The sequence below is a fragment of the Lygodium microphyllum genome, chromosome 12, assembly GCF_053477565.2.
Source record: "Lygodium microphyllum isolate KBCC chromosome 12, Lygodium_microphyllum_v1.1.10, whole genome shotgun sequence".
Lineage (NCBI taxonomy): Eukaryota > Viridiplantae > Streptophyta > Polypodiopsida > Schizaeales > Lygodiaceae > Lygodium > Lygodium microphyllum.
The window spans coordinates 126,552,367-126,574,302 of NC_141146.1; the positions used below are offsets into that span (position 1 = coordinate 126,552,367).

The window sequence follows — 21,936 nt, forward strand, 5'->3', positions numbered from 1 at the left end:
CTGAGCTCAACTCCAGCCTGCACTGTGCAGTCCTGACCGCACCCGAGCCACCTCTGCTCTGCGTCTGCTCCAAGTCGTCAGTCTTCAACACGCCAGTGCTGTTCATCAACAGTCGCCAGCGTCAGAGAGCCGCTCGCCTCCTGAGCGCTGCCCACTCGTCTTTCTGAAGCACCGTCCTATTCGTCAGACGTCGCTTCCTGCCTCCAGCTTACAGCGCAGACGTCTCCAACTAACTTGGGGCACGCAACCTATCTCCAGCGCAACGTCTGCCCAGCCACGTCAGTCGTCGTCAAGTGTCACGTCAGCTGCTGCATGCGCAAACGTCTACCAGCGCGCAGGTTCACACAACACACGTTCACTCGTCAGTTCGCTGCCTGTCGTCCTGTTCCTCAGCGCCCAAACGGCCGCCCGTCTGCTCCAGTGTCCACGTCAGCCACGGCGCCGCCTAAGCCGCATGTCGTCCTATTCGTCTGCCCTATCCACGTCAGGTACATTTTAAACAAAAATTTTGAATTTTAGCCCAAAACAAAACTCTAGAAGAGAAGGTTCATACGCGGCAGGCACACACAGGTGTGGGATAAATTTGATGCAAATTTCTGGATTGGATCATCTGAAATTTTGGGGCTTTTGTGTATTTTGAGGAGAGTTGCATATGAACTGCTGGTACAGTCACAAAAAGACTGTTTTGACAAACATTTTGGCAAAAATTTTGGGGATTTTGATATAACAGTGTTGTTGTGCACTGTTTGCACCTTTGGGAAGCGTGCATAAAAAGACAGCTTTTGACAGAGTACGCCCTTGCACATTAATTGCAGAAGCGTGTTTGCTGCAATTTCTGGAAATTTGCAGACTTCCAGTCCATACTGCTTTGACATTGCTCATTTTGTCTTTGGAAATTTGTCATCATGGCAAATCAGGGAGGTGAAGTCTTTACGTATGTATCCAAGGAAGACAGATTGGACGGAAACAACTATTCGCTTTGGTCATTCATGATGAAGAATGTATTAGTGGCCAAGAATTTATGGGATTATGTCAGTGGAGAGGAAACTCGACCGCGAGTTGTAGCTCCCGTTACTCCTCCCCATGGCGCACGTGGACAACGGGGACCTCAGCCCGCTCTACCTCAGCCACTTCCTCCAAGAACTGCAGCTCAAAAAGCTTGGGATACATGTGATGCACAGGCCTTGTGGCTGATTGCTCTGGCAGTTCAGCGGTCCATCATATCTCACATCCGACCATGCATCTTCTTCACGAGATGCATGGTTGACTTTGGAGCATATGTTTGCAGGAAAGAATGAGACTCGGATCTCTTTCTTGAAGAAAGAGTTGAAAACTCTTAAGATGCATGAGGGTGATTCTATGCAGGATTGCTTAAATAAGATTCTGGACTTGAGAGAGCAGCTCATGAATGTAGATGAGCATTTTTCGGATGCACAATTGATATCCACCACCTTGAATTCCTTACCTCCTTCGTACTTGTCTTTTCATACTGCATTGAACCTCACCATGAAGATTTTTGAGCACCCACTCACTTTCATTCAGCTGGTTAGTTTGCTTCTAGAGGAGGAGCAAACAAGGAAAAATAGTGGTGTGGATGCTATAGTCTCTGAGCAGGCTTTTGTGGCAAGACAAAAAGTCAAAAACAACAAGGTGAAAAATGCTCCACCGAGTTCTGGCACTTCGGGCACATCGCAGAATCAGACACAAGGGGGGACGCAAGCTAAAAAAGGAAAATGTCACTATTGTAAGAAGCCCGGCCACTATATCACTGAGTGCAGGAAGCGTATTTCCAAAGAGAAGAAGAAGGAGTCAGGAATGTCTGTTTCTACTACTCCTTCCACTGCTAGTGAGTCCGCGTCCTTTGTTGTGGACACGGACTATTGTTTTTACACTTGCAGTTATGACATCTCTTGGGCCAATAGAGCACTTAGCTCTACAGAGGATGCTCACACTTGGTTCTTTGACAGTGGTGCTTCTAGACATATTACATCTCGCAGAGATTTGTTTGCTTTAGTTAGTGCACCTCCCGTTGGAAAATCAGTACAGTGTGCCAATAATGCATCATACCCTGTTCATGGTATTGGGGAGATTCAACTCACAGCCATTGATGGCTCTATTCTCCGCCTGCAGGATGCTTTGTTTGTGCCTGGAATCAAGAAGAATTTGCTTTCTATTTCTTCTTTGACACGTTGTGGTTTGCAAGTCACATTTGATAATGACCGTTGCATGGTTAGAGATAAAGAACGCATGACTTTGGTCTTGACAGGATCTTTGTGTCATGGTTTATATGAGTTGGATACTCTTTCAATAGATCAATCGGCATACTTGACATCCACTCTTACTCCTGCTATGATACAGGCGGAGTTATGGCAAGCTCGTTCGGGGCATGTAAACTTTGACAGCTTGATGCTTTTGCAACGTACTCAGATGCTAGATGGCTTACCTCTCTTGGAGAGACCTCCTGAGCACTTATGCAAGGGATGCATTTTGGGAAAAATGCATCATTTCTCATTTCCTCGTGATGTTGCTTTCAGAGCAACAGCCAGATTGCAGTTGGTGCATTTAGATGTTTGTGGGCCTATGCAAACCATGTCATTGGGCGGTTGTTATTATTTTGTGACATTCATTGATGACTTTACACGTTTTTGCTGAGTCTACTGTTTGAAAAAGAAGTCAGAAGTGTATGATGCATTTTTGGCTTTCAGTGCACTTGTTGAAAATCAATCTCGATGCAAGATTAAGACTCTCCGTTCGGACCAAGGGGGGGAATACATGTCCTCTATGCTGAATTCCTTTTTGCAGCAGAAGGGCATAGTCCATCAGTATACTACAACCTATACTCCACAGCAGAATGGGGTAGCAGAGAGGAAGAATCGGTCACTCATGGAGATGGCCATATATATGCTGAAGGCAAAAAGCTTGCCTCATAGTTTTTGGATGGAAGTAGTCATGTGTGCTTGCCATATTTTGAACACATGCCCTACCAAAGCCTTGAAGATCATCACACTTTTTGAGGCTTGGAACAGCCGTAAACCTTCTGTTGGTCACTTTCGTACCTTTGGGTGTCTTGCCTATGCCCATATTCCACAAGTACTTAGAAAAAAGTTGGACAACAAGGCTGTTAAGTGCATTTTTATGGGATATAGCAATGAAAGCAAAGGCTATAGACTCTATGATCCCGTTACAAAGAAGGTTTTTGTTAGCAAAGATGTTGTTTTTTATGAAAAATCAGAATTATCCTTGGCTAGTTTGGACACATATCAGGCTGCCCGTGATGTTTTTGAAGGGCTGCTGCCCATTACTTTTGGTGATTCAGCTGGAGCTTCAAAAAATGAACCTAATGTTCAGCCAGCTGCTCCTATGGAAAGTGCAGAAATTCAGCCATTGGCTGATCGGAATATTCAGCATCATGCTGAAACTGAAATTCAGCAAGAGCTTGCACACAGTCAGGATGCTAGACAGTTACTTAGATGGTATTTGCAAACTATGCAAGATAGTCCTTTGGATGCACCCATGGCTGGTCGTACTAGAAGGCAAACTCGTTTGCATGATTCAGCACATACCATGGAGTTTGTTATGGCAGCAAGTACTTTTGATAATGAAGAGCTTGAATGTTATGAGGATGCACAACACAGTGTGCATTGGATGGCAGCTATGCAAGCTGAATTAGATTCTATTACTAAGAACCAAACTTGGGATTTGGTGTCCTTGCCATTTGGGAAGAAAGCCATTGGAACGAAATGGATCTACAAACTGAAAAGGAAAGCAGATGGATCCATTGATAAATACAAGGCACGGCTTGAAGCTAAAGGCTACGCACAGAAAAAGGGCATTGATTATGAGGAGACATTTGCTCCTACTTCCCGTATGACGACCATTAGGTCTATGATTGCTTTGGCTGCACATTATGGTTGGACAGTGCATCAGCTAGATATCAAGATTGCATTTTTACATGGGGAACTTTAGGAGGAAGTTTATGTACAACAGCCCATTGGTTTTGCAGCTGAAGGCTCAAAACATTTGGTATGCAAGCTCAAAAAGGCACTATGTGGTTTGAAACAAGCTCCTAGAGCTTGGTATGCAAAAATAGATGCTTTCTTGCTTGGTCAGGGGTTTCTAAACAGCTCATCTGAGTCTACCCTTTACGTATGTAAAGAAGGGGGATCTATGCTGATTATATGTCTTTATGTTGATGACCTTTTGCTCACTGGAACACATGCTGATCAGATTTCAGCATTCAAACAAAATTTGCAGCAAACTTTTGACATGTCTGACTTGGGAGTTTTGCATTACTACTTGAGCATCCAGTTCATACATGATGCTCAAGGTATTGGGCTATCACAGTCAAGGTATATTGGGCAGCTTCTTGAGAAGTTTGGCTTACAGGATTGCAAGCCAGTTTGTACCCCCATGGAACCTGGACTGAAACTGTCATTATATGATGACAGTGATTTGTTTGATATACATACATATGCTCTTGCAGTTGGATGTCTTATCTATCTATGCAACACTAGGCCGGACATACAGTTTGCAGTTTCAGCTTTGAGCAGGTATATGCATCAGCCACATATGTCACATTGGCAAGCTGTCAAGCGTGTTTTTCGCTCCTTGCAGGGTACTCGATCTCTTGGGTTGCTTTATGCCAAGGGGGGACCACTGCAGTTACATGCTTACAGTGATTCTGATTGGGTTGGTGATTATGATACACGTCACTCCACTAGTGGCAATTGTTTCTTTCTTGGCTCTTCTTGCATTTCTTGGCTTAGCAAGAAACAATCCACTGTTGCCACATCGTCATGTGAAGCTTAATACAAGGCAGCTTTCACTACCATAGTTGAATGCGTATGGCTTAGACGCTTGCTAGCTGATTTGGATGTATCTGTTACGGAGCCTACTCCTTTGTTCACTGACAGTCAGAGTGCCATTGCAGTGGCACAAAACCCAGTGTTTCATGCCCGCACAAAACACATTGAGATCCATTATCACTTTGTCAGAGAGAGGCTACATGCAGGTGATATCAGCCTTGTCTATTGTCCTACCACCAGTAATGTGACAAACATCTTCACCAAAGCTCTTCCTCATGACAAATTTGAAGCATTTCGCAATGCTTTAAATTTGATATCCTTTGGTGGCGGATGATCCTTATACTCTTGATCACTCTTCACTCCAGGGGGGTTTGTTGGGTATTTGACTCACGCCTCACTTACAGGTACGCTCATATGGGAGTGTCGGTGATCAATAGGACACTGGGGCACTTTTTACTCTCGGTAGGAGAGGTTTTTTCCCTCAGACTTATAGTCTTATTGTCGTATGTGCTTATGTGCTTATGTCACACACTTATGGGCACTTAGTGTGTGTCGCGTGTGAACACCCCCTTACAACCCTAAGGTTTAAGGGTTGTACTTTGTACTTTTTGATTACACTCTTTCAATCTATTCTCTTGGGAGTAGTGCTTCACTCTGTCTCTCACTCTCACACTGTCTACTGAATCTCAGTTGCACCTCGATCCTTCCATCTCACAATGTTAAGTGAGGCTTCAAAAATACATGTCGTCATGACAGCCCTCCCTCTTAAAATCCTTGCAATCGTCCTCGATTATGCTGCCAAATGCATCAAAAGCAAACACCTGCACTGGAATTTCCATAGTGCATCATAGCCAACACAACATTGTGCACTACTGTTCAACTATTCCATATGCCCAACATATGCTAAAAATTACCAGCCAACATAACATAACATGAGACTCACAAAGAATCTCAAAAACATTGTCAGATTATCATGTGATATGTCCATTTCTCATGAGCTCAACTCATCTGGCAAAACCAAACCATAGTATAGAAAACTAACCATAAACCATGGCTGAAACATCAATGGCATCATAAGACATGTTGCTGTCCACAAAACCAGCTGAATACCATTAAATATTAATGATCATATGCTGAAAACTAACATTCAATAATTAGCCCCCGATGATCACTAACTGATGCTACACCAAGCATAACCAATGTCATACCAAGCATAACAGGTGCAAATGTACAGTTTCACAACTACAGTGAAAACCATACCGATTTGCATACCAAACATAGTGACTAGCACACTGAATAGTGATCTCCTGGCAAACAGACTGTTCAGCTACAATACCCTCAATGTATGCTGAATACATTCGAGATCCACTACTTCTAGAGCTGTCCGTTATTGAGGAGCGGAGGTGCTAGCTCCCTCACAAGCATCAGGTAATACTCTAGAACTCTGCTCTACTGAACTTGATTGAGCCCGAACTAAAGTCAGCTCTAACTGGAAAGCATCAAGGTAAAGCTGCAAAAACTGAGGATGGTCTGCCAAGTCATCCTCCTCCATCCATTTGGCATCCATTAGTGAATAATCCTGCAACTTCACCAAGTACCTTTTGGGACCTTTACCCCTGATCTTCCTCTCTTTGTGTGCCAAAATCTGCTCTGCCCTGATGTTCAGCTTTATTTTCAAATTTACCCTTTTTCTCAGCCTTTGCCTCTTTGATATGTGACTTGGCATCATCACCGTGGAATCCTGCATCCTTTCCACGCAGCAATGTGTTGACTGTAGTGGTAGTTTCTATAAGCTAAGACATGCTGGAAACAGTGGACTTAATGCAAAAATCCTGAATACACTTTGGCAAACCACAAATATACTTCTCCACCTGCTCATGGAGGGGTACTATGCGATAAGGAGTAACTGGCAGCAATACATCCCAAAACTTCTTATTATACTGATCCAAGTTCTTGCAGTCTTTGAAATTCAACTGATGCAAAGCTGTCATAATGTCTACTTCAAATGTACTTGTCAACCAATTTGAAGCAAACATTTGCTTGAACTAGACCCAAGTAGTAGGTGACTTCCCTTGAATAAGAAGTGTAGACCACCACCGCAATGCATTTTCCTTAAAAAATGTGGTTGCCTTGAATATCTTAGATCCTCTGTGAAGTTGCCTCCAGAATAAGCTGCATCAAACTGCTGAATAAAAACAAGTGCTTTCACCCTATCTTGTGCACCATTGAAAGGCTCAAATATCACGCTTTTGTCACCTTCATCATAGTCCTTCGGCGGACCTATGGGAATCAAGTTATCATAAATGGGCTGTTGCAAAAAGGGCGCATTGGCTGTATTTGCATAAAAACCAACAATATTTGAAGCACCTACATGACCAGCACCAAATCCTTGTGCTCCAACAGCCCCTGGGGGTGCTGATACATATCCATATGGCCCGCTTTGTGCCCCAAGCATCATGCCTATGCTACCATACATGGGATTAGGCATTCCACTTGCATTACGTGGATACATTGGGTGTTGTGAGCCATGCATTGGCTGCTGCATACCATAGGGATTTGTGCCATACATTCCTGTATGCAGTGCATGTCCAACTATAGCATGCTTTCTCTCTCATCTCCCAGCCATTTCACAGCCCTGCTCCGAAAATCTCAGCATTTGGACCCTTGGAGGCAGAGAAATTGCAAATTTCTCTACTGTAAATCCTAATTTACAGCAAAAAATAGGGTCTAGCAGCAAGTTCAAGAATAAAGCTACAAAATTTATTTTCAGATTTTCAGCTTTATTTTCAGATTTTCAGCAGGGTTTAGCAGCAAAAATGGTACCACCATCGAAGTATCCTTGCTGTCCGATGCTTGCATGTGCATAATTGCCTTGCTGCCCACGTTCCCATGGATTGACACTACCAAGTTGGCCATGCATTTGCATTTGTAGCCACAGGGATACCAATTGTTTGTGCTCACATTAGGCATTTTTGGCTCTTCTAAAGAAGGCTTAGGCATTTTCTTTGATTCTTGTGGCTGTCCCAAAGCTGTAGAAGGTATCTTCTTCTCTTTGCCTTTGCTGTCTTTCTTTGGGGCATTCAAGAATCGAGTAAACTAGGGATCCTTTGCCAATTCAGTAAAAAGATTTGCTGCTATACACATTCAATCCTTAAGCTATCATCCAATTCTTCAGCCCCTTCTAGGTCATCAGCCTCTTTATGCATTGAACTGCCAACATTTGGGTCATTTCTTATATTTTCAACATGCTGTCCATGCTGAGAACCATGCCCAACATCAGTCATTGCATTTCCCCCTTCACCACATTACTGACCAAGGAGTGATGCATCATCTCCACTTGATCCCCTATCACCATGTGAAGACATGGTTACTGTAATTCACTGCTGAGAACAATTTCACCAATAATGCAATAGTCCCAAGTTGCAATCAAGTACCACAGGCCCACCAATTCAAAGGATTTAATGGTATCCTGGCAATGGAACCATGAAACTAGCCTTCCTTCCGTGGATGGGTGGTAAATCCCTGATTACAACTTAATTACAGCAACAAACAATAAATGCAACTCTAAAAATACAAATTTACCTATTGATCTTGGACAATATACACCCGATTGGCCCCAAATTTGGTGCCCCTTTCAATATTTCTTTAACTTTATTAAAGAAGATGTTGATTTACAATGGGATTCTCCCGATCCCCTTCGCAATCCAAACTCCCCTTGCTGTCCAAATTGACCAGCAAGTCTTCCATCTATTTTACCCCCTGATTCGGGCAGTTAATTGGCCTTTCACCCACTTCATAGACGATGGAAATGCGCCAAATTCAATGACTGGCTAGTCATCCACTCGAATTTACCTAAAATTCACCTTCAACCCTAAAAAATCGAAGACTTGGAGCTTCCAATGTCTGGCACACTTCTGGAACTTGCTGGTAAGCCCTAATTTCTGCTGTAAATTAGGGTTTATAGCAGAGAAATTTGCAATTTCTCTGCCTCCAAGGGTCCAAATGCTAAGATTTTCATCGCAAGGTTGTGAAATGGCTAGGAGATGAGAGAGAAAGCTGTAGAGAGAGAAAATTCAGAGTTTTGTCGCGAAGAATGACTGAAAATCAGTCATGCAACTGCTGCCTGCCACAACAACATTAAATGTTGTTGCCTACAGCTGAGACATCCAAATCAGTTGTCACCTTGTACCTGGATGCAATCGTCCAGCTGTGGAGGGTCTGAATCTGCAATCCCCTCCTCAAAACTCACTCGTGGCTGGCTACATGACTGAAAATAGGCTGGCTATCGCTACTCACAGCTCTCCCATATTTGCTACAGCAAGAATGATCTCGTTTTTTCTCTTCTTCAACCTTTTACCAGCCTGTATGGGCAAGTTTGCCAAGTGGCAACCTTTCCAAATGGTTTTTCCAACATTATCCATCATTAAATATTAATTTTCAACATTTAATTACTGGAAATTAATCTAATAATTATTTTGGTGCCCAAAAAAATAATATACTGGCCAATAATTAAATTGGCTCGGCATCTTCCACTCCCGAGTCTCTCTGTGCCATCTTTGACCATTAGATTGGCGTTAGGTACCATTAAAGGCCACATCTCTAGTGTCACTAAGTAACACTTATGGCCAAATGAATGACCTAGGCCAACAATTGACACCAGATACCACCAAGTATCTGTACAACATAACTTATAGCAAATTTTGCCTTTGATATCCCGTGATTTTCTTGCGTCTCAGATTCGTAAATTTACTCTAACCCTAGTTGCACCTCACATGTGCAACATTTACTTAATCATGTGACTAAAAATTCATCCAGATGTTAAGTGAGGTTTCAAAAATACATGTCCTCATGACACTAAGAGAAGGGGTAGATCTGAAAATCAGCCTAAAAGGAGGCGAAAAGAACACAAAAAGGGCTTCAACACATTGGCACAACATAGGAAATTAATCGTTGCAAATAAATGTTTCATTCGTGAACATGAGGGTCACATTACATGTCCTCATGACACTAAGAGAAGGGGTAGATCTGAAAATCAGCCTAATAAAAGGCGAAAAGAATACAGAAAGGGCTTCGACACATTGGCACAACGTAGGAAATTAATCATTGCAAATAAATGTTTCATTCGTGAACATGAGGGTCACATTCCAAGGAACTATCTCAATAGGTAGTAAGATGTAAAATCAAAAAATCATGGAGATTCTATGGAAACAAGCCGAAAATATCCATGGGATTGGTGCTTGATATTCTTAGTAATCAACTCAATGATGATGCTACTGAGTTGTGCAGAGTATGGGGCAAATCTAGGGATCAGCATGCATTGTTTTTCTTTGATAATTGTGCGGGAGCCAACTTCATCTCTGTAGACATAGCAACCCATCTAGAAATCAAAGAGGACGAGATTGAACCTATGGGAGAAGTTTGAATGGCATGTAAAGGCCATGCAAAGCTTGTTACACCACTAATTGAAAAGCTTCATTGTATTTATAGGGATATATGGACAACGAAAATTTCTTCATTGTTTTACATAAGGATTGTGATGTATTGCTTGGAATGCCATGGTGTCACCGTATGCATGCAGTGATTGATTCTCTTGCAAAAGAGATCACTATTTAGCATAAGGAAAAGACACTCATACTTGATGTAAAGTTAAAAGGGAATCTATCCTTGTATCTCAACTGTCTTTTCTAAAGTAATGAAAAATCGTTTTTCAACGTACTTGGTTTTTACTAAGAATAAAGATGATAGTGAGAATGCTAGAAACATGTCTAAGTTAGAGAAGGATCACATGGTATTTCTGAAAATGTACACCGATCACTTCTCTCGCTCACTTCTAGGGCAACTACTGCCTGAAGAGCCTGAAGATCATGGCAGAGACCTTATCCCTAGAAAGTAGCCCATCTAATAAGCCACCCTACAGAGTGAGTGCAGCCCAGAAGGAGATTATGATTCAGGTGAATGAGCTGTTAAAAAGATGGCTGATTGAACCTAGCTCATCTCCTTATTATTCTCCTCTACTTTTGGTGCAGAAAAAGGATGGTTCATGGCGTACGTGCATTGATTATCATGCCTTGAACAATGAATGTTGTGGCTGATGCACTGTCATGTAAGCCATGAATTTCATCCATCAGCATGGTTTATCACATTGAGTTGGATACCATGAAAGAGCAATATGCTATTGATTCGGACTTTGTTGATGTTTATGATCAGCTTTGAAATGGCCAGAGACATGAGCACTTTCTACTTAGAGATGGATTTCTAATTATACATAGGCAATCGTATGTCACGAAGCAGTTGAGGCATAGAGTTACCTCTGAAACTCGTGCTCCTTCGTATGTAGAACACAAAGTGCCATAGTCAAGACACTAGAGCATTTCTTTTATTGACCAGCTTTGAGGTATGATGTAAAGTTGTTTGCGACGGCATGCATCATACACCAAAAGGTAAAGCATGATAGGCAAAAGATGTCGAGCTTGTTGCATCCCTTGCCTATTCTAGATAGGCCTTGAAAGAGCATTGCAATGGATTTTATGTTTGAGTTTCCTACGTCACCTACAGAGAATGATGGGATATGATAGACATCGTTTCCATTCTTCCATTTCAACATCTTCTACCTCGCCTGTCTCGCCACCAACGCCTGTAAATAGCACTAGCCCAAAGTGATTGATCCCCCTGTTGCTCCCTCCGTCTGCAGCAACATTCCCCCTCGGTAGCACAACTAGCTCAGTAGGTCCTCAACAGCGATGAGCAATGGAAACCTCTAGTCAAACGCCGATGGATTCTGTGAGTGCCCCCCACTCAAACACCTTGCGCATCAACCTTTCTGAGGAAAAGCTCTTATCCCTCCGTGCCACAAAGCTGAAACTGAAAAAAACAACAATCTTTGGTCAGGTCGTAGGACATTCTCCATCCATGGCCCAACTTCAGGATTGGCTTACTCCACGCTACGCATTGGCACATCACACATCGCGGAGGTAGTTCTCATGGGTCAAGGGATCTTCATGGTTTGACTCACCTCCGCGGATGCATCTTGTGGGCTAGTGGATAGCTCACCTTATGCCTCCACGAAGGGGGTCATCTATATGGTTCCCTGATACAATGGCTTCATAGTGGAGAAATTCATGCTCCACAATAAGTTTCCTAGACACCTAGTCACCCTCCTATTCCCCGAACTCGTGGTACACTATTGTTAATTAGTGGAGGACTTTGAACAACTCTTTGGCACAGTTCTCCTCCCTTCTTCATGGATGCAGTGACAACCGCAGGAGTCACGAAGATACGGGTAGCTGTGAAAGATACAAAGAACATACCTACGTTTCTTGAGATTGAGGCCGGCAGACACTCTTTCAAGCAGCAAGTTATTGTGACAAGGCAGCTTGGTCAGTGCCTGCGACGCTATACTTTGGACATCAGGCAACAAATTGCACGCGTTTCGGAGCCAAGGCAGCTCAGTCGACAGATACGCAAGTGGATGCTGGCAGTTTTATATAGGTCCAACGACAACAAAGAGGAAGACGGTAGGGGGGACCTTAGTCAATCCCTTAGACATGGCCGCGACAACAGAGCAGAAGGGGAGTGACGCGCCCCCGTCAGAACACCGCACACCACCCCTCCACTCGTCCCACCTAGCACGATCACAAGCCTCCACCCTCACCACCCACTGAGGCGTCACAGGCTACCCTAGCTGAGATCCCCGAGCCCCCACGCTCACCCTCTCCTCATGGACTGCCCCCCAACCCTCTCCCACAGCCTTCCTCCTCCGAAACCACTTGCCCCCCTCCATACCCGCCTCATACTTCTAACCACCCCACCATCCCTCACTCTTCGTCTTCCCCACCATCTCCCCTGCCGATAAGCCCCCATAACCCTGACCCTGACCCTTAACCAATACATGTGAAACCCCCCCCCCTTCCACAAGGGGTAACGAGTCTCACATGCCCATATCTTCTCCTCACCAGCAGCCCAACTCCCCCCCCCTCCTCACACAGCCACTAGCTCATCTGGCCAAACCGCCCATCACACTTTTCCTCAACAGGCACAGTTGCTTCTATACATGATGGATTTGTGATTTGTGTCAGCTCCAACTAGTCTGTTGAGCATGTGCACTTCATTGTAATCAGCCTTCTGAGTAATATATTTAGCCACATTTTACTTCCAAAAAAATCACTTGGCAAAAATTCCCATGCAAACCGAGAAAACGTTTTTGGGAGCTCAATCTCAACCATTCATTCAAATTACAGCCTAGAAGAGAGAGAGGGGGGGGGAAGCTATTGGTCCATTTTGTGATCAAAGAACAACAAATTCCTGCAGAAGACAACCATGCAGGCAGAGATAGCAAGGAGACACCTTCTATAAGCTCGCAACAACATTGTTGATCAGGTGACAGCATTTTGGAAGTACTTGGCAATAGGTGACAGCATTAAATGCAAACGGGAGTAGGTAGGAGGCAGATTTTAGGGTTTTATTGCAAAGAAAATCAGATTTCTCTCTCATCTTGGCTTTCTCTCACCTTCTCCAACCTACTTTCAAGAGATCTCAACATTTCTCAACTATTTTGAGCATATCTCAGCCAAATTTGGTGGACAGCAGAGGAATCTCTACTATAAATCCTAAATTTCTGTGGAAATTAGGGATTAGCAACCACCTTAAAACCTGTGCCAACAAGAGAAGGCATTGTACACTAAAATCTCAGCCAAATTTGGTGGACAACAAAAGAATCTCTACTATAAACCCTAAATTTCTGCAAAAATTAGGGGTTAGCAACCACCTTAAAACCTGTGCCAACAAGAGAAAGCATCGTACAGTGAATTCAGCACCTTAAACTCGTGGAATTAACAAGGATTCAAATGCCAAGCCATCCATTGTGAACTCGGGCGACATTTGACCAAGTGGTGGTTCCATTTGTGCAACTTCAACAATCAAGGTAGAAGAAGAAGAATTACAGTAAGGAAAGGTTGTCAATGTAGAAGATGTAGTATGCCAATCCTAAAGAGCCATGATGCAAGGAGAGGAGAATGATGTCAATGCCTTAGAGGGTAAGAGCTTGGGTGATTCAAGCCAAGACATGATGAATTGGTCTATAGTTGCTCTAACAAACCTAGCACTCATGGTGAGTCCAATGAATCCTAGGCGTTACAAAGAAAACACTTAAAAATGAACCCAAACAATAAGCTTGAGAGAGAAGTAGTACACAATAACTCAAAAAACAAAACGGTACTATGATGAATCAAGTACAACCCTATTCCAGAGCTGATAACATTAGCCAACAAGATTAGATGAAATTAAGGGCTAATTATGTGGCTTAACAAGAAGAGGAGAGGGGGGTCTGTCTCATCTAATTACTGGCAGATTAGATGAGGGAACGGAAGGGCAAACACAATGTGGACGAAGAGAGGGGCAGCAGATCTTTAAAGGTGGGAGAAATAATGCCTAGTATGAACATTGACAGCACCTAATTGTTTATCGTAGTGCAAACACCTTTGTAAACTAGTGCAAAGGAATTGAGAGATAAAGGGCCTCCCATCAAATATCACTCCCTCCCCTCTCTTCCAACGATGAGTTAGAGAAAATTCACAATGCCAATGACTGTACATCTCTACTGCACTATTAAAAATCTTGCTCTGTTGTTAAGCTGCCCAAAAATGCAATGAAATAAGATTCAACATCACATACTTTTCCATGAGCAATGCCAATTCTCACTTCAGGAAATAAAGCTTCAAGTGCAATCTTCTTGAGTTCAATACCTGCAGGGCATGGATGGAATACCTTCAGCAACTAGTATGAAATAAACTAGCACTCGGTTACACTATTCAAAATAAAAGTAGGTTCCTGATGAAATCAAAATGTTCAAGCAGCTCGTAAGACAAACTCTCCTTACGCAAAACTTTAACTAAACATCCTAGACAAACTTACCATTATCTTGAGAGATATCTCTGCAAAACCACTCTCTTCCAGCACTTTCCTATTTCAGAATTAGAAACTACTGACATGGCTTCTTTTCTCCTTGAATAGCCTACATTGTTGAGGCTGTTCTTTCCAAAAAGGGTTTTTCATGATGACATGTATTAAAAACAGCCATTACCTCCAATGCAATTCTCCAATAACACCAAGAATATCATCATCTACCTTGTTCATTTGCCGATTTTGACATGGCTAGCTCTTTGGGCAGGCAAGAAACAGCATAAGTTGCACAAGACATGGGCAGACCCATCAATGGCAATGGTTTAATAGTTCAGAGCCACAAATCTAATTAGTTCTTACATGTGCAAGTGCAAAGTGTGCATTTAATTTATCAGGGCGTTTTAAACCTTAGCGTGAAAGTTTGAATTCCGTTTGATTATTAAATTTGGGCAGATGGTTGGGCCAAGACACCCAATTTAATGATGTGTGTGTGTGTGTGTGTGTGTGTGTGTGTGTGTGTGTGTGTGTGTGTGTGTAATTATGATTTTTCAGTGTTAAAAATATGAAGAAAGCTGGAAACATAAGAAAAAAGCTAATCATGTCCATTTTTCAGCCAATCGTGGCATTCCTTATTAGTCAACGCATCTGCTTGAGCAGTTGTGCAATTGAAGGAAGAGGGCGGCAGCTTTTCTAGCAATCATGGCAGTTTCGACAGCAGTCATGGATGTTGTGCATGCTTTGCTAGCATTCTCTCTCTTCTCCTGTAGTTTGTTGTGAAAGACAGTTTGTAACTCTGTTGTGTGTGCATGGATACAGGCTGAACAGCCTCGTGCAAGGCTGGGTTTTTAAGTGTTTGGCACTAGTGACAGCTTAAATGTTCCTTGTTCAATATAAACTTGCTGTCTTGGGTCCTGTGCCAGTTGTTTGCAGCATTCTCTCTCCTCAAAGCATAGGATTTGCTGTTGGTGGTGGGCTTGACCTGTGCAGAAGTGGCTTTTGAGGAGTTTATGCAGAAATTGAAGTTTTCAAGGAAAATGTGGTTAGTTCCAAAGCCTATAGTCACTATTGGTGAGAGAAACTTGAGATTTAGTCGGCACGCAGGGTCGAACTGATCTATATGTTGCAGCTACAAAAACAATTTTCTGGTTAAAGACTGCTACTCGCTGAAATTTTGAGTTTCAGAGCAGAATCAGGTTCTTTGTACCTAGTTTGAATGGTTCGTCACCGTTCTAATGATCTTAAAGAAATATTGCAAGAGACACCCAGCTTTGGGAGTAATCTATGTTTTGTCTCTGGGTAGGAGCATTCTAATGTGGAGATATGCTAGGGTTTCCAAAAGCAAACACCGAGTGTACAACCACAACTGAAATAGAGAGAACCAAACACATGCAAAACACAAAAACACAAATAAAGCTGTACATGAAGGAAAGAGTGTACAAGATGCTGAAGGGGAGAGCAGTCCAACAGCCAATGGCTCTCATGGGAGTGGGCTGAGGGAGATGTCAATGTGTGTCATCCGCTAGAAATGAACCCTAAGTGCTCTAACCACCAATCGCAGCAGAGGCTGATGAACAAAAGTCCTGAAAAAGTAAAAATGACATGTTGTAGATGATGATGACGTCAGCAATCTAGGGCAAAACGCAGCCTATAGGAGTGGCTAGGCCAAAGGGCGACACCTCCTGATGACCACAATAGTAAGCTGAATGAGGCACCCAATGGATGGAGGATAGGAAGAGCTAGGGTAACTTGCAAAATAAGGGATAAACTGACTAGCCAAGCAACATCCTATTTACAGATGTGGATCCTCCCAAAGTATGGAGGTACGCTTATGTAACACAGAAACTTTGCTAAAGTTGAAGTTTTGGGACTGTTATAATGAGCTAATGAAGATCTAATGTATAATGCATCTTTTTTAGTGTAATACACCCTCTTAGTCCCAAAATTGAAAGCAAAAATGGATGACTCCAAGCATAGCTCATCCCATGGTAGTTGGAAGCATCCCACCCCAAAGAAGCTAGGGCATCAGGCCAAGGGTCCAAATTGGCTGCCCAAGGACCTATCAAGTGTCAAAAATAGCAGGTATGCTTTGATACCATGTCAAAATAAGTGATAGTGCAAAGAGACAATAGGGTTTACGGGGAGTAACACACTGTGTGCGGCAAACACTCAGAGAGAGGAGAAACTCAGAAACACAAGAAGGCCACGGTGATGATGCACAGAATCAAGTCCCAGCAGCCCCTATAATAGACGAGTGACGCCAGGTGATGGACGAGAAGCCAGCCTACAAAAACGCACGTCCTAGCAACCCCTGTGATAGACGAGTGATGAAATCATTGACGCTCAATGATATAGACTGTCCCCAGAGGCTAGGATGCTAGCACCAAGCTAGAGATGATGATGCGAGGCATGGAGAAGATCTTCAGTGAAAAACGTAGGTGAAGGTGGAGTCTGATGGAAAGGAGTGTTGACGCCAAGGAGATGATGGTGACGCCAGGTGGAAGATGCTCCAAACACAAGGCTTGATGCTGGAATAGGGCGCTTGAAGCTAAAGAGGAAGGGTGAAGGCAGCCATGAGCCACGAACTGTGATATCTTCCTGAAGGGGTGTGAGGGTAGTGGAAGGGGCTGGTGAGAGAAGGAAAGGGTGTCTAATGACCGAGGAAGAGGGGTGAAGAATGATTAAAGAGAGTCGTAGGAGTGGTACGAGTGAAGAATCAATGAAGTGAATTATTTTCAAGAAAATAAAAAATAATAATGAATGAAGTGACTGCCTATTTATAAGCATAAGCTATCTACAGTGGCGCATCACTGTGTGGGTAGAAACAACTGCTTGAAGACAGCCATCCCAAAAAAGTAAAGGGTAGGTAACAAACTTCATGATGAGTAGGTGCCCCCCCTTGGGGTGGAGGTTAGGGGTCCCCTCTAAAGCCAAAGAGATAGAAGCTCTCTTTAAGGGCAAAGAGAGTGCATTCCCTTCTTTGATGAAACACAAAGGAGATAAATATGAAATGTAATGAGATTGCAAACCTTTGCAACACTAGTGGAAGGACTGTCCAAAGACCCATTTCGCAGCTACATGTAAATTTAGATATAAACTCCCAAACAATCTTTGAAAGGCTACCATTTAATAGGTCTATGTGACCCATTCCTTAACATTGGCATAATGAAAATATAGACTGGAGAACAACAAGTTTAAGTAAATGAGAAAGTCAACAACAACAACAGCCTAAAAATGGCACATGGGAGAACCTTTGTATTGTAGATCATGCATTTATGCACGGGTTGTCAAGGTGGCATTCCTAAAACCCTAGAAGCAAAAGCACCCCCCGTAGTGCATTGCAGCAATTGTGAGGAGGCCATGGTACTAGTCCATCCTTTTGTGGCTCAAAAAGGGCTTCGTGCCCATTGGATGCGTCTTATTGCCTTGAGCATAAAAATCCGAAAGCCGATGTAGAATAAACTCTCTGGCCCCAAAGGGAAAGGACGCACAACGAGTGCCTGGGGGTGGATGCATTTACTCCAGTGGGGTAGGGAGCAAAGGTCCATGTCGGCAAGCATCAGTGGGGATTCCGATGATGCCAGAAGAGAAGCATCAAGTGCTCTGTCCATCTCCCTCTGGAGAAGTCATAGCACCGAAGTGTCAACCTATAAAAGGGTGGGTGAGTAGGAGAGGAAGACAATGGTATTTGTGTCTCTTGGTGATGAAGCGAAAATGAAAGGGGAAATCAGTAGATGATGCTGAACCCACAACCTATCTTTGTCTACCCTAATGAGCAGGCTCTTTAGCTCTCAGAGCTCCTACACTGATAGCATGTCAAAAATAATAGGTATGCTCTAATACCATGTCAAAAATAATAGGTATGCTTTGATACCATGTCAAAATAAGTAATAATGCAAAGAGACAATAGGGTTTATGCGAGGACTAACACAGACTATGTACGGCAAACACTGAGAGAGGAGAGAAACTCAGAAACACAAGAAGAACACAATGCTGATGCACTAAATCAGGAGATGAGAAGAAAAGCTGATACAGCGAAACCGAAGCCCAAAAGATAATCGTTTTGTCCTATCTAAATCAAGCAGCAGCACCTATGGAAATCTGCATAGTGAAGGGAGTGAAATGCAATCTTCCCGGCACTGGACTATCGAAGTAATCATTGAAAGGTGAGGGACAACTGTTGAGGGAGCGGACCGCAGTCCTCTGATACTATCAGAGATGTGAAAGATAATCACCAACTATCAAGGGAGCAAACGGTAGTCCTCTGATGTCGAGGAGTGACCTGGGTAGCAAAATCCAAATCCCGGAGTGTTGAAGCTATCAAACGCAAGGAAAGCAGCCAAGATGCTAACGCCACGTGGATGATGATGACACTAGATGATGGAGGATGAGCTGGGCTACAAAAACGCAGGTCCCAGCAGCCTCTATGAGATAGAGAGTGACGTCGGGTGATAGAAGAGAAACCAAGCTGCAAAAACGCGGGTCCCAACAATCCCTGTGATAGACGAATGACGCCAGGTGATGGAGAAGGAGCTAGCTACACAAAACGCAGCTCCTAGCAACCCCTGTAATAGACAAGTGACGCCAAGCGATGGAGGAGAAGCCAGGCTGCAAAAACTCAAGTCCCAACAGCCCCTGTGATAGACGAGTGATGAAATCACTGATGCTTGATCATGTAGACTCTTGCCGGAGACTAGGATGCTAACACCAAGCTAGAGATAATGACGCCAAGCAAGGAGAAGATCTCCACACTTAAAAACACAAGTGAAGATGGAGCCTAATGGAAAAGAGTGATGGCGTCAAGGAGATGATGGTGATGCCAAGTGAAAGATGCTCCAAACGCAAGACCTGATGCTAGAATAGGGCACCTAAAGCTAAAGAGGAAGGGTGAAGGCAGCCATGAGCCACGAACTGCAATGTCCTCCTGAAGGGGTGTGAGGGTAGTGGAAGGGGCTAGTGAGAGAAGGGAAGGGTGTCTAATGACAGAGGAAGTGGAGTGAAGAATGACTCAAGAGAGTGGTAAAAGTGATAGGAGTGAAAAATGAAAGAAGTGACTGGCTTTTTTTAGGCATAAGCTATCTAGGGTGGTGCACCAATGTGTGGGTGACCACTAAAAGAGTGACCAAAATGTCGACGCCAACCCTTTTTGGGGCTGTCAATGCGAAACCCTAAATGAAGTGTGTAAACTGAAGAAGTGGTTTCTCAACACCAAGACTATAGAAGCGATGGTTATCTTTACCCCAAGAGCCCAAAGGGTCACCCCAAAGAGGCCAAGCATCGAACAAAGGGTGCTTGTCGACTACCTAGCAGCCTACCAAAACCTACAAAGGCGATGAAGCAACTTTGTACTTTTTCTTATCTTTCTTTTCTTTAGAGAAGTAACTGTGTCCATGAGGACAAATATAGGGATGGTTAGATCCAACATCACAAAATAGAAGACTGTCCCAATCACCTGTCCAATCTATCAGAGACAAAGTAAACAGATGAAGAAGTATGAAAGTGTGGTGGTAAGAGAGTTAGCTGTGGAAACAGCTTAGCCAAAACAACCTATTGTAGATGATGATGATGGTGTTAGCAAGCTAGGGCAAACACAACCTGTAGGAGTCACTAGGTTAAAGGGTGAGAGCTCAAAATAACTGTGCCAAGTTGAATGAGGTGCCTAATGGATGGAGGATGAAAAGAATTGTGGATAACCTACAAAAAAGGGATAAACTAAGTGGCTAGGTAGTCTCCTACTTATAGATGTGGATCCTCCAATGTTTGGGTATTTGCTTATGGGACACAAAAACTTTGGTAAGTTTGATTTTTGGGGCTGTTATGATGAGCTAATGAAGATTTAATGTGTAATGCAACTTTTTTGGCTTAACATCTAGCTCCCCCATGCTAAGTGTGTTAATTGCTTTATTGTTGCTTTCATGATTGAGCTTAAGTAAATTGCTCGTAAAGTTTTCAATTACTACCCTTTGGGTTTTCTAAAGCGGATTTCATTAGTTAGTTATCAAGTGGGTCTGCATTTTCTGCTCTTGCTACGTTTTCTCTAGGTTTAGCTTACATCCTTATCATTGCGCCAAAAGCATTTTAATATAAAGCATTAGCATGTGGGACATCAAGTATTCACATATTGGGTGTATACCCTATTTTTATTGAGTTGGAGATAGAGATTGTGGACTCTCCCTTGATGGCTCAATGCTCGCTATTAGTTGAGCCCCACTTCTTAGACAAGTATAGAGTCAAAGTGTGTATGCTTAAAGCTGATTCTGGGCAAACATTGATTGTACCTCTGAAGCCATTTCTCCTCACACGTCCCAAACATACTTGTTAGAGCCTTCATTAGCTTCTAGGCACCTTAGCTCACCCTTTTGCTCCACCTCCTCTGTGACAAGATGGAGAGAGGCGATCCTAGTTCCTCTTCTCCCGGTGTGAGGCCGCAGACAACTAGCTTGCCCAAGAGGGCCATACTCTGATACTCTGAGTCTATGATCCCAAGCCCTCCCTTTGATCGATGCCCTATAATGGACGCCCACGCCACCTTGGCCCTGCAATCCCTAGAGCCGTCTGACCCGAACAAGAGGAAGTTCCGCACTAGGCGGCGAAGCTACACTACGCAGGATGAGGAGAAGCACCAACACGAGGCGATGTACTAGGCCGTCACTAGGAGGACCTAGTTAACCACTAGGGCTTGGCCAGCTAGTGAGAGGCGAGCCCTGCTCCAATAGGTCAGCTGCCTCCAAATAGAATCGAGGACTAGAAGAAAATGTTGGGCAAGAGTCATGTCGAGTCCCACCTAGAACCCTAGGTATCGAACGGTCTACCCTCTGCTCACCCATCTAAATCCCAAGTGGATGCCCCACTCCGTGCTAGAGTCTGGGTCTGTGAGGAAACCAACCAACTTTCACCAGTTGATTTTCGCTCCCGCTGCAGAACAGAACACCTCAAGAGCTAGCCTCACTCTCTCCAGCATCAACTCATCGTCCTCTATGTAGAGGCCCGTATCGTTTGCATACTCTGAGTCTAACAACTCAGTCTCCTCTCTCACTGGAAGTCGGAGTCCGCGTAATCTACTCCATGTAACCCGAGAAAGTGAGACATCGCCTCTGCAAAGAGTAGGAACAGGTACCAGGCCAGGGGGCAGCCCTAGCGGACCGATCTCGCGAATCGAAACTCCTCCCCTCGCCTACCACCAATGAGAACCCTATTGGTGGCTGATCTGTAAAAGGCGGAGACCCCACGAATCCAA

The 21,936-nt window shown here is 43.6% G+C and overlaps 1 protein-coding gene across 4 annotated transcripts in view; it reads right to left on the bottom strand.

The window, feature by feature from the left end:
- Nucleotides 1-21,936, bottom strand: part of LOC148028236 (DEAD/DEAH box helicase) — a 226,443-nt gene that overhangs the window by 100,111 nt on the left and 104,396 nt on the right. For all 4 annotated transcript variants that reach the window (XM_087690017.1, XM_087690016.1, XM_087690018.1 and 1 more), the window contains exon 8: nucleotides 14,475-14,545. In XM_087690017.1, the coding sequence (XP_087546143.1) occupies nucleotides 14,475-14,545 (71 nt within the window). The remainder of the gene's footprint in view (nucleotides 1-14,474; nucleotides 14,546-21,936) is intronic.